This window comes from Conger conger, chromosome 3, assembly GCF_963514075.1.
Source record: "Conger conger chromosome 3, fConCon1.1, whole genome shotgun sequence".
Taxonomy (NCBI): domain Eukaryota; kingdom Metazoa; phylum Chordata; class Actinopteri; order Anguilliformes; family Congridae; genus Conger; species Conger conger.
The window spans coordinates 57,932,257-57,948,215 of NC_083762.1; the positions used below are offsets into that span (position 1 = coordinate 57,932,257).

Below are 15,959 nucleotides of genomic sequence, written 5' to 3' on the forward strand. Positions count from 1 at the left end.
TAATCTGGTAGCTTTAATCTGGGCCAACTTTATGATGCTACTTGGTAAGCAGTGAACAAATTGCGGTTCTGTATCTCAGTCAGTCATTTGTCCCCAACAGGGGGTGTCCAATCTTATATGCAAAGGGCCAGTTCGTATACTTGGTTTTATTCTAGCCCAGTATGGCCCTAATTCAACTATTGAACTATAGTCTTCAGTCAAGGCCTTGATTCATTGAACAAGGTGCTTTGGACTTCTGGGACACAACAACCCACTGCGCCCTCATCGCCCTTTTTTCAGATAAGGCTGGACACCTGTCGTTTATAACTTTGCACACTTGCACCACCAAACTCTTCACTTGGCCCATAATTACATCATTAGTCACATTTCATTGATTGCCTATCATTGGTTACTGCAATTAGAGTTCTATTTTTATCAGTGTGAGGTGAATAAAGTATGACTTCTATACAAACCAAAATAAAAATCTTGCAGTGGAACTACATGTAGATAGGTCCCCTCCCCAGGTTTCATCTTCTTTGACTTTAAATATCCCTTACACATTTTCTCCAATATAACAAATGTATTTCCCTTTAAAAGTGCCACAAGGATAGACTAAAGGGAAATTCAAGTGAGTTACTGTAAACTCAATTGTTCAACTATTTCTTGGCCTTATTGGGGAATATTATTTTTTTTAAATTTAAGTATGTGCGTGTGTCTGCATGTGTGTGTGTGTGTGTGTGTGTGAGTGAGTTTTTTTTTTTTTTTTTTACAAAGTTAGTCTAGCCATTGTATCGATCAGTGATGGTAAGGTTTAATAAAGCGCACTATAATTAATGCCTGCACTGAAGTAAAATGTAATGAATAAAAAGTAAGACTTAAAATAATTTATTTTTCTTTTGTTGTTTCTATTTTACTTCCCATGATTTGGTATTGATGTGCTATAACATATTTAGACAAAGAGCAGTATTAATACAGGCGGAATTGATTTTGTTAAGCAGTTAATTGAAACCCGGAGGGCAGCATATCTAATTAAAAATCAAATGTTTACTTTACCCTGTAAATTTAACGCTGGTTGACTGGAAAATCCGTCCTGTGCGGTAGGGTAATTGACTTGCAGTGCCGTTAGCTTTCTGCCAAAAACACAACGCCCACTCGGGGCTGCAGAGTGTCATTTTCTTGGTTGATTTACCCACCTTTCGCCTGTACATAGAGCTTAACCCCTTTGAAGTATTGCCTCTTTTCTTAACACAAGCTGGAAAATGACATGCCCAAAATAAAATGCTACTATTCTTGAACCCTTTTGACTACAGGCATTAGCCTGGTCTTGCCTGAAAGGTAACCCTTTGTGGTTTGTTTTCCTAGAGACAGAATTGCTCTAAATATTATTCAAACAAAGTTACAGTAGCTAAAACACAGTGAAAGTGGAAGCTTTTTTTCTCACTGAAAATATTTTCTATTTTTGAGTCAATACAGATTATTGTGGCTTTTTAGTGTTAGAAACTATTCTTAATTTTGTTTGCTGGACCCTTTATGTGAAAATGACATTATTTGGCACCCACATGTTACAAAATAAGGAACTGTTGTTGGTAAAGCAATGGTATCTTAAAATAGGTTATATAGAGAGAACCATGACTTTTAATGCTTTCGAACGGTATAGCTGCCATAGTGATTGAAAACATCTGTAAAAAAATGTATCAATACAATAAAAAAAAAACACACTGGCCCAGCCCTGGCCCAGACTTAAGGGGTTAAAGCCAAGATGTCAATGTGGATACAGAGCAGCTTCTGCTGAGGTCTTGAAAAACTGTCTGCCCTCAAGGGGTGGAGAGGAATAGGAGATTATTATCTATTGTTAATTAACAAAATATACTGTAAGCGCCATGTTATCTGGGGAAGATGTTTGCCGTGAGGTTACATCTGCCACATGCCTATCCAAGCTGTTTGAAATCCCGAGTTTTCATAAGTTTAAGATGATTCGGGGCGAACATAATTGTTGAGGTAGCACTTAACACTTCCAACGCCACAGTTTCTTTATTTAGCTCATCATCATTTATTTAATGATCCACAGATTGAGGGAAGCTCAGGTAATTGCTGCAATTAGCACTGTAAAGTTGACACATTTTTTTAATGGTTGCATAATTGTTAGTACTGGCCCCCCATTGCTGTCCACATGTTCATAAATTTTGCACCTTGTGCAACTGCTTAATTTTCCCCAGTGTAAGTAATAGTAGTAATTCTACATTTTGCATCAGCAGCAGTTTTCGATTTTAACACCCCCTGGAGTACCCCATAGGAATAGCATCACAGCAGGAAAACAATTCACGGATAAAGAAAAGGCTTCTGCTACAAACTCTCGGGGGTATTTTTTTTTGGACACTCAAATCCGCCTAACACTTTCAGTGAGCCCTGATTTCCCACCTGCCTGTTTAAGAAAGGCTGTCGGAGATGTGAACCATCTGCCATTTTCACAAGGACTGAAGAAGCTCTCGACAAGACAGGGAATTATTAATTGAATTAAATTGGACTATGTACTAAAACCAAACACAACTTGTATCCCATAATCAGTTTTTCTTAATTAAGCTTCTCATACCCATCAAATGCCTAATTACTTTTCATATCCAATGGTAGGGGAGAAAGGAAAATATGCACTATTGTTTGGTTGTACCAAAACTAAATTCAGAGGCCTAATGCATCACAAATGTTTATTTGTGATGCATTATCTGTTTAAGTTATTCATTCATCCATGCATTCTTTCGTTCATATTTGCTACACAGCAACATTGTAAGTTTCCTTTTAATCGGCAGCATTTTGACTTAATAAACAAAGAGATAATACCAGAAACCAGCATGAAAATATAGCCCTCCATAACTGGAGTTTCAGATCCCTTTCAGAGATTTCGCAGAGCTTGTGCTATTATAAGCAGGTGGTTTCATTAAAGAAGGAAAGCCGAGCATCGTTTGACCCGCGCTACAGACTCTGTAGGGGATTATCGATTCCCACTTTCAGAGCTTGCTGGCAGGTGTAAATACAGACCTCCCTGTTGCCCTTTTAACACTGCTCATCTTGCCGGGTTTGTGCAACCTAAAGCTTATCTCAAACATGGTACACTCCTTTGGAGTCTGTTCTAAGAGTCTGTGAAACGGGCATGTAGGCTGAACAGCCAAGTGAACAAAGTGAGAGGGAGGAAGAGGTGTACTTGCCAGAAATCATCCATAGTCTGGCAGCAAGCCCTCTATAACTGCATAGGGCAGCATACAGAGACACACACAATGGCCATGAATTAAAGAAGGAGAGAGATTGATTCCTGTCGGACCCTGGCTCTCATGTTGCTATGAGTGTGTTATGTCGCGGCTCATGTTCGTTTATGTTTTTCCATCAACGTGCCCAGGGACAATTGGCCCTAATGGTTAAATCTGGCACATTTTATTTTATTAATGTGCACTGTCCCTTCTCTTAAATAAATAAATAAATGAAATGCGAGTGAAAACATGGCCTTAGAATGCCAGTTGACACAACAGTCAATGGGGGGTGATGCTCCTCACAATTTTTATCTAGAGTGAACTGAACAGTGGGCGGCCTGTAGTGTAGTGGTCAAGGTAAATGACTGGGACGCGCAAGGTTCGATCTCCGGTGTAGCCACAATAAGATCCGCACAGCCGTTGGACCCTTGAGCAACGCCCTTAACCCTGTATTGCTCCAGGGGGGGATTATCTCCTGCCTAGTCTAATCAACTGTATGTCGCTCTGAGTGTCTGCCAAATGCCAATAATGTAATGTAATGAACAGTACACTTCCAATCACTGGCAACAATCAATTTGTCATCATCGTAATTTTTTTTTAAACTAGTTAATTAAAAAGCACAGTCCTTATTAATAAATACATATTCAATCCCCTGAATTTCATTTCTGCTTTAACTATAAGCTGGTGCCCAGATACCACCTCCAGATTAGAGATGCAAATAATAGCCTATAGCTACCCCAGCACTCGCATTTGTTCCATGGCCAAGAACCATCCCCAAGAACCATCCCCTTCCCTAAAAATAATAATAATAATAAAATAAACTGACATTTAGCTCTTTGGGCCTAATCACTTCAGATAATAAGCTGTGTGTACCCACATCCCTTAACCCATTTACGTTGAGCGACCCTAATTATAGGCATTTGGCAGACGCTCTTATCCAGAGCGATGTACAACAAAGTGCATAACCAAAGTGCAGCCTTGACGGAAGTACAGTTCCAAGTGCTAGGAATGACCACAAAGATAAAACCTTGGACCTAGTAGATGAATAAGACAAACAAATGAAAGTAGCAATAAAACTGTCTTAGCAAACACAACCCTAGTAATAATAAAGCAAGTATACACAATTCCGAGAACAACAATAGACAGCATCCATAGTCAATTAGAAATTTCAGGGAGGTAGGGGGAGGTGGGGAGAGGTGCAGTCTGAAGACAGGCAGTCTCTGCTGTTCTGATCCCCATGGGGAGGTAATGTAGAGAAAGATAGAGAGGAGAGACATGAACACCAAAAAAAAGGAAAAAAAGGACGAGCGTGATCATGATTCACAGCCGTATGCATGCATATATTAAATCATCTGTGCGATTTAATTGAAATTTTTCTCTTTTTGTTTTGCCATCACATACTTTTTTAACCGAAAGTGTTACTGTTTAGAGAGAACATCAAATCACGCCTGTCTTTGCACCCACAGCACTGACGCCACAAACTTATCCAGGTCAGGAAAAAAAATCTTCTGGTGTCACAGTGCGCCCCTTCGTCACGTCCAAAAAAAGCATTTAACTGCTATAGAGAGTACAGATTCCCTTCGCTACCCTGACAACAAGACACATCAGTGAGATCAAACATCCTATCATCCTCCATTGCTGACTCACCTGCTCCACCCGTTGAGAAACCTGATACCCCCTCCCTTTCCGATTCCACCACATTCTCTGCAGTAGCCATGAAAAACAGTTAACCGTCATTCCTCGCACTACCTTTCTGCCTACCGCCAAGTTTCACTTTACACGGTTCCCCACCAGGAAAAATATTACCTTCCACTGATGGAAGAGTCCATTCCCTCAATAACTAAAACACATTAGACTCGCTCACCTCCGACACCTCCTGAACAGCCTCTCTTGTAGGCCGGCTGCGTGCCTCCGCTGCTCTCTCCAACACCAGCCTGCTTTCTGTCTGGGGCTACGGAGCAGCCTTGGCTGGTGCATGCTCCTGAAAAAAACAGCTTGAGCTTGGCTTTGAAGCTGGTAGCTGGTTAACCAGTTCAGACCAGCTCCCAGCTTGACATGATTTGACCAGCTCAATCTATGTTTTGAAACAACTGGTAGCTACTAACCACCTACTATACCTGCTCAGACAAGCTACCAGCACTCTACAGTAGGTATCGGCATTTTCTGGTGGCACATGACTGCTCCTATAGACTGGACAATGCCCTAAAACAATACAATTCTCTACAATCATATTAATTAGATATGTTACTGCACAACACGGGCATCATTTCAAGAACAACTTGGGTAAAAAATGAATTTATGGTTCCACAAAGGACAACATTTGTCTATAGCGGTGTATCACTGGTAATAACTCCATATATTTCAATGGCATGACACGAGGGGTGATTGCATGAAAATGGCATCTCTAAACATCATTACCAAGATATTCAGGAATAGTCTACTTGCTGAACAGATATCGTAACTATAGGACATTACCTGAGGAACGGCACGGAACAACATGGGCTACCTGTAGGCGGAGTTGCCTGCTATTACGCAACTTTGTTCTTGTTTTTACCAAAGTGAAAAAATGGAAGTAGTGGGTTTGCAGTTTGCCGGCGGTGCTAAGAAATCTTGTTGCTTGTTTCAATGGAAATGCAACAATGAACCAGTTTGAAGGTATACTTTCCCATCCATCGACATGTTACAGTCATGTAGCCTATGGCGCCATTGTAAGGGAGTTCAGCTGTCGCTGGAAAAAGTAACGTTACAGACAGCAGGATGGTCAAATTTTGTCTTCCAAACTTTATTTTCACTGTAGTCTGTTCCTTCTCAACCTGCACCTTAATGATCTTGGCACTGGTATATTCTGGCTATAACAATTAGGCCAAATGGGATCCAGAAAGTATTTATTTATCTTAACAAAATTAAGAGGCAACATGTCCTTATTAATCATGCAAGTGAATCACAATCGCATTTAACTTGCGTTTAGAGGATCGCTATCATTTTCCTTCATCTTTGAGATTTGTCATGGTTGTTGCCCATTATATCATGTAGTTGCTGAACCCATATTTTACACTAAAGCTTTTACAGATTATCCCCTTGTTACTTGCCATAGCCTACTCCACTGCGCATTTGAGTCTTTGGTGCCGCAATCATCCTAATTCGGCTACTCTGAAATTCTACGACCTCGCTGCTGTAGGCTACCCACAACTCCAATCAAAATAGAGTCTTAAAAAGTTTGGCCAAAGGAGAGAGCTCTTTCAAAAGTGAGTCATTCTTAATAAAGCCTGCTACATTGGAGGTTGTGGCTTTTAGCCGGAGCCGGCAAAGGTGTAATCGGCTCAAAAGATTAATTCGCACACAATCCACTGTCTGCCAAGTGATTGACAAAGCGTTCTGTCTTTGGAAAGACCACAACTGCTTTATTAATTCTTGGTACAACATCTTGTATGTTCTCCCCACGGCCTTCTTCAGCCAGGGCTAGGAGAATACCCTCAATCGTTACGTTCGCGTCAGGGACACATCATATGCCGTTTCTAAGGGAGAGGCGCTACCCCACAGGGTGACCTACACAAGCTAACACAATCTAACCCAATGCACCAAAAAAAGACAGAAACCATGAAGGGAGAGGGGAAAAGGGGAGAAAAATACCAAAAACTGAAAAAGAACAAGCTCACATACAGCTCTCAGCAACAGCATCCTCTCACACACCGAACATCGAGCATGGAGGGAGAGGGAGGGGGAGAAAGGAGGGAGAGTGTGAATTAATTCATGGTTTGTGTCACTGTATGTTCAGAATGGTGTGTATTCCATTCTCAGTCCAAGCATGAACAAATGCTCCTTCCTACACTGTGTCTGCAATATCATTTTACCAGACCCTTTGCTCTTTGCATTTATGCTACTAATGGGATATTAATTACTCAGTCAGCTATTATTGTTTCAACATGGCTTGAGTTAATACTTACTGAATATAAACTCTATCAGTTCTGGTAACCGGATTTATTTCAAGTGTTATTTACACAACTACACATTTACTACCCCTTGTCTTGTAAAAAAAAGCCTCAAGCCTTTGGTGACTGGTAAATGTCAGTTAAGACCAGTGGTGTCGTCCCCCATTATAAATATTTAATTTTACAGATTCATAAAACAGCTGTAAGAAAATATAGGCATGGATTTATATCTCCATAAGGTTATTTCACTTGAATTATTGAGCAAAGTTAAGAAGAGAGAGAGATTTAACGGCAGTGAATAGCTGTTCTTACATCTATGATTTGCGGGCAATTGATTTTATGAGCAGTGATGTCAGAAGTATTTTATAGAAAGATGCCACCGAAGACAAGGTAACAAAAAAAATCACTTCCACTTCCTGAGCCTTCCTGGGTGCATCTCTGAGAATAATATCTGGCTGAGCAACGTTCGCTTTAGGATCACATGCATTTCTTTGTTATTCAACCTGACAATGCTAATAATAACAATGTTTTTTAATGAGTTTTCCTACAACTGTCAGTAAGATGTTATGGTTGTTTTCTCATTCCTGTATTCATACACTGAAGTGACGAACGGTTCCTTTTGCAGGAACGCATTTGTCATGAATTTTGGATGAGCGAGTAGCTAAATGAAGTTAATTTGAGATAATGAGTTTCCTCTGGTTTTTCGAAGTAAATGGAACATTAACTTAATTGGGTTTGACGGCGTGAGCAGGTGTCCCATATCGTCTCTTTTGTGCGACTGGCGTTCAGAGGGCTCTGTTTTTTATTGTGGGACGATGGGGGGGGGAAATCCCATGTTTGGTTATGGCCTTTGGTCACGGGTCACTGTCGTGTTTTGCTTAGGTGGGCTCACACAAGCCCCTTGCCCCGGTCGTGCTGGTCCCCCGCTTTAGTGTCAGTGATGATCACCAATGAGCTCTATGTAGAAGGGGACAGATGGACAAAGGAGATGCTTAAAGGGGATGTTTGGGGTATCTTTCAGGTCCCTCACTGGTGGGCCTGGTCAAGAAGGACTGGTCTTCTCAGAACAGCATCGCCCTCTCCTGGCCAGAACCAGAACAGCCCAACGTGATGGTAGTTGACTATGAGGTCAAGTACTACGAAAAGGTACGTCAATGAAATATCACTTAATTAATTTGATTATTACAATAAGCCTCGGAGAAATAACATGAAAATGAAATTGAAAAATGAATTTATTGTCTATAATTGCATGGTTATATCTCTTAAGAGTGACACTGTAAAATGGATGGGTCGTTTAAGCGGACAAATTAAGACCATGGCCAAGATAGAAATGTTTTGGCACATGATTAAATGCTAATAGTACTTTTTTGTCCTTACAAAGTGATGGCCAATATAACCTCTCAAAGCTGTAAGCAGGCTGTTCAGCACCAAGGTGTGAAGAGCATTGCTTAAAAATAAAATTGATTGATTGATAGGCGGGGGAGAGAACCGTCTTTATTCATTTTTATCTCCAGGTGTCCATGGCAATTATACCAAATGGACCTGTAACATATTAGATTGTTCATTATAATTATTACTCTAAAAGGTGTAGTTCAGTCAGTTGCTTTATGTATTATAGTTTTATTTGATGTTATATTTGATATTATATTGAGTTATATTTTTTATGTCATTGTGCCCCTCTCCTATTATTTTTTTCTTCCTTTCCCAATTTCCTTTCTGTTTAAGTTCATTCTAAGCTTAGTAAATTTAAGTTAAGTTCACGGGCCAGTATCCGGATTACTGAGTTAGCTGGATAACTGCGCTGAGTAAAACCTGGAAAGCTCCTACACTATATCTGGAACTGAAGTAACTCAGTAATCCTGCTTCGTGATACAGGCCCCAGGTCTTCTTCTGGTGATCTGTGCTCTGCCCTGTCCCATAGGAACACGAGCAGCTCAGCTACTCCTCCACCCGAACCAAGACCCCCAGCGCCATCATCACGGGCCTCAAACCTGCCACCCGCTACGTCTTCCACGTCCGCGCCCACACCTCCTCCGGATACAGCAGCTACAGCCCCAAGTTCGAGTTTGAGACTGGGGACGAGAGTAAGAAATTGAATAAACTGATATGGCAAGATATATTGCAATCAATTAAGTTAACATGATATTGCAGCTTTTTACCAAATGTTGGAAAATATAGAATTGATTGTACATACAATATATGTATGTTTTTTGTTTTGTTTTTTTAAATACTGTGCTAATGTATTTTATTTTATTGTTCCACTTGTCCAGAGCAGACCTGGGTAAAATATGTAATTGTTTTGGGTTCATATACATTTCTATGCTTGCCTTATACTGCTCTACCAAGAGTATTTCATGGGTTCCTATACACCAGACACACTCAGTAAAGTGTAAAAAAGTATTTGAATCCAAAACATTACAATTATTCATTTAGCAGACTATTTCACCCAGGTCTGGTCCAGAGTGACTCACACAGCTTACATTTTTGCATATTGTCAATTTGTAGTGCTGGATATTTACTGAAGCAATTGAGGTGAATTATCTAGCTCAAGGGTACAACATCAGTGCCCAACACAGGATTTGAACAGGCAGCTTCCAAGTTACAAGCTCAGCCACCTAATCATTACAGCGCAGCGCACTACTGCCAAATGCATCACTTCTGTTTATCTGCAATGCACACGTCTGTTCAGCTAGACACGTGACCTCAAGCACTTTCTATGCGTAAGCGCTTGCTGACAGGCTTGTATGGGAGGTTTGGGTTCCAGCATTCAGGAGGATTACAACCTTTCTCTAAGGGCTTTCGGTAATCACCCCCCTAGCCGTTTTCTACTGGAGTAGCCTCCAAGAACCCAGAACCCTGGTCCCCAAGCTAGCTGTCAATAAGGTTGGATTCAGTGGGATTAAACACAGGCAGTACAGAGGGGGGAGAAATGCTGAAGCGAACAGGGTGTGCTGACCTTGATTCACGGTTTATCGAAATGCAGTCTCGCTTTTATTCCTCAATGGTAGATCCAAGTGCAAGCTACTGTATGTCCAGAATATGCTTGATATGTATGCAGTGAATATACTGACTAGGTCTAGTGTATATGTACCACTCAACTGAGGCTAATCATATCTAATGTTCACTTTCGCTGAACTTATCTCTTTTGAAACTATAGACCAGGGGTATTTGGCCAGTGGAGGGGGGGGGGGGCATATAACCCTCGGCTGAGGTACTCTTGGCCCCGAATCATTGAGAAAAATGTGCAATGTTCTATCAAATCTGGCCCCAAGGATAACATGGTTTAAGAATTCTGCTGTAGGCGCTATTAATTGTGCATCTCCCTATGGAGAAAGGTTAGTGGAACAGTATATATACCAGCTATCTTAAATTAAATCAACCAGTTAGTTACAGTAACACTTTCTTAGTTCTTAGGCCAGTTATCTTCAACTGAATTACGTCTAATTTACAATGAAAATGGTACATACGTTAATCTGACTGTTCAAAACTGAAAGCACAAGTTTACAATATTAACATTAACGTAGATTCACTGTGTTCTGAACAGAACACTGTTAACATAAGTTAACATCTGTTCAATGGTAGTTTTTATCCTGAGGAATGTGTTTTATGATTATGGTTGCTTTTTGGCTATCCCAGACACACTAAAACAGTTGGATTCACACTAATTATAAAGGAAACGTTGAATAACTACACAACTTCTCTGTGTTCGGAAGATGTTCCTAACAGCACCTGAAGCACAACTACTACCGTTTTGCACTCTGTTATGCAGGAAAATCTCTATTAAATACTTATGTGGTTAATCTTAACTACATTATTCAAAATAATTGTAAAATGGAAGAAGTTTGGAACCACCATGATTCTTCCTAGAGTTGGCGGTCCGGTCAAACTGAGTAACTGAGCAAGAAGGGCTTTGGTTAGGGAGGTGATTAAGAACCCAATGGTCACTTGAACAGAGCTTTGAAGGCCCTCTGCAGAGATAGGAGACCATCTCAGCAGCACTCCATCAATCAGGCCTTTATGGTAGAGTGGCGAACAAAATATGACAGCCCGCTTGGAGTTTGCCAAACGGCATTTAAAGGACTCTGAGAGCATGAGGAAAAAGATGATCTGGACTCTTTGGGCAGAACTTCAAGCACTAATTCTGGCTAATACCATGCCTACGTGGTGCATGGTGGTGGCAGGATCATGCTACGGGGGTGCTTCTCAGCGGCAGATGAATGCAGCCAAATACAGAGAGGTCCTTGAAGAAAACCTGCACCAGAGTGCACGTGACCTCAGACTGGGGCGACAGTTCATCTTTCAGCACAACAATGAACCGGAGCATACAGCCAAGACAACACTGGAGTGGCTTCAGGACAAGTCTGACTGTCCTTGAGCGGCCCAGCCAAAGCCCAGACTTAACGCTATACCACTCATTAACGCTCATTCATGCTATAGTCCGCATACCTCAGGCATTGCACTGATTGCACTGTTCAACCCAAAGGAACGGATGCAGTATGCTGCCCAAATGCATTCTTCACCGAAATTGGTCGATCAGCAAACCTGTCAAGGGTCATTAGGAGTGCTTCCATGTGACCGTATTCGCACAGCTGCCCTCTCTCTATCCAAACCTGACATCCAAAAGTCCGGTCTCCCAGCGCAACCTGCGCTCATTAGCACTCACACGATTGGCCCAGCATCACTAATTTCAGTTTTTAATGCACGCCTGAACTTGAGAATGGGTTTGGCCGTCTTTACCAGAATTTTCCATCGAGATCTCCCATCTCCTCTCCCCAGAGACAGCCTGTTAATTACAGGCAGGGAAAAGCAGGCCTGCGAGCTCTCCCTATTGTAAATGCCGTATATTAACATTCAAATGATTCATCTGCGATTCATCGGCGGTGCTTTTATTTCAAATTGGTATTCATTAGCTGCGAGGAGAAAAAAAGGCTGACAATTACAATCACATTTCAATTGAGTTATTAAGTGGTGATTAAATAGGCTTGAGGAATTATTGACAAAATGGGCGATCGTGAATATTCATTCGGTCCAATTTAGCAGTACAATCATGGGTCAATTACAAATTCATGAAACACGTTTAGCCATTTGAATTATACAAATCTGTGATTCTGTATTCGTTCCCTACAAAAGCTTGTCATTGTCTCTTTCATCATTAACAATTTCTATTCAGAATGAAAATTGTTTTTTTATATTTACTATTACACATTTAACTATACAATTGCACAGCAAAATTACCAGTCCTAAATCAACTGCTGCAGCGTTAAGTGAACTCCAATAGCTCAATATATACTCTATTTGTACTCTATCAGAGCAATTTTTACATTGAATATTTTGCTGTGTGGGATAGTTGTAAATGCTAAGATATTATATTTTATTAGAATTTCTGCCACTACATAAGAAATGAATAGATTTTGATACTTTTGGGGGGAAATAGAGAATAGTGAAATAGACAGTACCAAGGGTGGCTCTATGTATTCCTGTTCAGTTGAATTGCGATGTGGTTTTTGACAGAATGATGTGTCTAGCTATGTTGCCGCCATTTTGCTGAGTTGGTAGGCTCATTGAGATGACGGACACGTATTCTTGGCTCTCTGTCCCCTCAGGCTCTGACATGGCCGCTGATCAGGGTCAAGTGCTGGTCATCGTCACAGCAGCAGTGGGAGGGTTCGCCTTGTTGGTCATTCTTACGCTGTTCTTCCTCATTACCGGCAGGTAAGAAAGCCCTGCCTCACACGAGGAACACCTGATGTATACGACCTCCCATAAAAGGTCCTGTATTCTTCTACTGCAGGGGTTCTTAAACTTGATCCTGTGAGCTTTTCACAAGGCATATGAATAACCCAGACGTGCGCAGAAACCCCACCCCAACAGGAGCCGTCACAGGGCTGTTCCCACAATCCATCTTGTTAATGCTGCGAGACAGCGGGTACCCCTCAGCACACACTTTCCCTCCAATTTATGCCTGCGCACCCTAACCGCAAGGCCAGCGAGAGAGAGGTCCAGCTGACCGAACCAGCGGCCGGACAGGCACCGTAGACGTTCTACCCATTTCCTTTGGCATTTTGTGTCTGGTTGCTTAATGGTGCTTGTCCTGGCGGTGAGCTGGATCGGCTTGCGCGAGTCGCGGGAAAGCTCAGCGGTGACAGCTCACTGCCGCGACAGGGCCAGACCGTTTCAGTATGTCAGCGGTAACCAAAAGCTTCGTGCTTTGAAAGCCTTTTGTTGAGATCTAAACCGAGGCAAACGCATCTAGAAATGCACTTTATGCGATAGGTCACATAATGTTTTTTTTTTTAAATGCTAAGAGAAGATAAGAGAGGCAAACAATGAATATTTTAAACCAGCAACATTTAATATGGATGTGAATATGTATGCTTGAAGTCTGCAAAGGTCACTGTTGAACAGAAAATTGGATCATTGTGAGAGCAAGTTATTTTTTAGGGGAATGCAAAATGCAATTGCTCGCATGTTATTTCGGTACTGTGGGCAGTTTCATTACTTCAATGATGGAGTATTCTGGAGCCTAGACAGCTCCTAACTATGTGGAGAAGAGTTTGTTCCCTCCCCAGATGCCAACATCTGGCATGTGGAGCGTATTTTTCCATAATAATGTACTCATCCAATATACAGTATACATAGTAGGCGTGCTTGCAACAGAAGAATGAATGCACATTGATCTTTCTAATGTTAAGAGTGAGTTAGCTCATTGGAAACACAGGATAGCATTTTTAAGACAGAGCTCTAATGTGTGCAAAGTTCCACAATTGTCCTGCTTTTGTGATTGATCTTGCCTGGTGCAATTGAGTCAACCAAGAGGAGCAGAAGGTGGGGCTTGCCTAAGTTTTTTGAGTATTTAATAGCTTCAAATACAACCAGACAACCTCAATAAAGTATTTGAATCCAAAATAATTACAGTACAGTTTGTAAGTATTTGGACAGTGGTACAATCTCTGTACTTTTGGGTCTGTACTCAAGCACGAGATTTGAAACAGATGATGAATATGAGGTAAATTGCAGACTGTCACCTTCAATTTGAGTGATCAGTGCAGGGATTACATTCATTTGTATACATAGTCCTACTATTTTAGGGGACCGAAAGTAATTGGACAGTTGGCTTCTCAGCTGTTTATGATTTATCAGAGGTATTCAGTTGCTTAGAGGTATACGAAAGCTTTCAGTATCTAGTCTTGATTCTAGGATTTTGATTGCATCAGGAGTCAGTTAATGGCATTTGTCAACATGAAAACCAGATTTGTGCCAATGACAGTCAAGGAAGCAGTTATGAGGCGAGAAAAAAGAAAACAGTTAGCACTGCATTGGACCCTAGTCTGCCAGGTGTGAAAGGGATAGGCTGCCAACAAGCTTCAAAACATGGAGAACTACCAATAAATTATCTTTGGATGAATGTGGAGAGTTCCCTTGGATGAATGTGGTAGCACAATGTGGAAAAACGATATCTGATTAGCCGAAGGATCAGAATGAAACAAGAATGGGGGCTGTCTGTGAGATCATATGACAAAATAGAGCAAAGCCTACTATTATTATTTTGAAAAACCACCTTTGATACCTGCCTAGTAAAGACATGGAGGAGCTCAAACATTATGTTGTTAAATAGCAAACATCTATTTTTAACAAGCGATAAGTGTGCAACTTGAATTTTTCAGAGAGATCAGTAGATTTTTAATTGGATTTTTCTTTCAGGGCGTACAGGAAGGACACGCACCTGCACACACACACACACACACACACACACACACCCTGTAGACCTGTTTTCTCTAGTGTAGCTACTGCTCTGATAACTTTGGACTTGTGTGACATTTGTCATTCAGAGGAGACGAGAGTCCATCACTGTAACTAAAATATGCCTGTCAGCCAAACCTGCCCGTCGATCTCTTCACGACCGCAGAAGTGCTGCCACGACGTACCGCCACGGGCTGAATAGGAACCCGGGGAACCTCTCCGCTCGTCTGCAGGGGCACGTACGAAATGAGGGCAGCGGGTGGGACGTCCTGTATCTGGACATATTTCTGCTTTCCGGCTCGGCCCCCGTGTCACTCCCTAATCTACTGCCTCACCTTCCCCTCCAACTCGGCGGCACATCTTTCCACTATGCATGAGGCTGCTGTCTGTCACCATGCCAACAGCAGAGGACTCGCTGTCACTCTGAAGGAGAGCAGTTTGGTTGGCGGACTCACGCTGTGCTGATAGGGGGAGTGTTCGAGAAAATGCTGAAAGCACGCATTCGCCATCCTACAGAACGGTACCACTGGGCTAATCAGTTATTCCATCGCTGAACGTAGGTTATTTTATTTTTCTTCTGAGGTAGTATATCTTTACGGAAGGGCATATTGCTTCTTTTTCGTGTCTGTTGTCGTTCATTCATGCATTCAACAGTGGCACACGCATACGCACTAACATGCCAATTTAAACAGAGAATCACACACACTATCACAAAATTGCACATGTAAGGACACATACTGTATGTAGCAGATTTAATGCATATATACACACATGTAAGTGCACCTCACATGCAAACATGCACACACATACACATACACATACACTGACCCAAAGGCGCACACACACACGCACTCACATGCAGATACATACATCTCTCTCTCTCTCTCTCTCTCTCTCTCTCTCTCATACACACACACACACACACACACACAAAATGACACACGTTTGCCCCTATGTTTCATACTGTGTTCAAACACCCTATGTTTTGACTAATTGAATTGCAGCAGCCGCTGGGTGAGGTCAACCAAGCACAGGGCCTTCCCAAGGGACCGACAGGGTGCATTTTAAAGGA

The 15,959-nt window shown here is 41.6% G+C and overlaps 1 protein-coding gene across 1 annotated transcript in view; it reads left to right on the top strand.

Moving 5' to 3' along the window:
• Positions 1-15,959, top strand: part of LOC133123306 (ephrin type-A receptor 6-like) — a 210,192-nt gene that overhangs the window by 158,964 nt on the left and 35,269 nt on the right. The window contains exons 6-8 of the mRNA XM_061233659.1: positions 8,169-8,293; positions 9,069-9,231; positions 12,751-12,859. Coding sequence (XP_061089643.1) covers positions 8,169-8,293; positions 9,069-9,231; positions 12,751-12,859 — 397 coding nt within the window. The remainder of the gene's footprint in view (positions 1-8,168; positions 8,294-9,068; positions 9,232-12,750; positions 12,860-15,959) is intronic.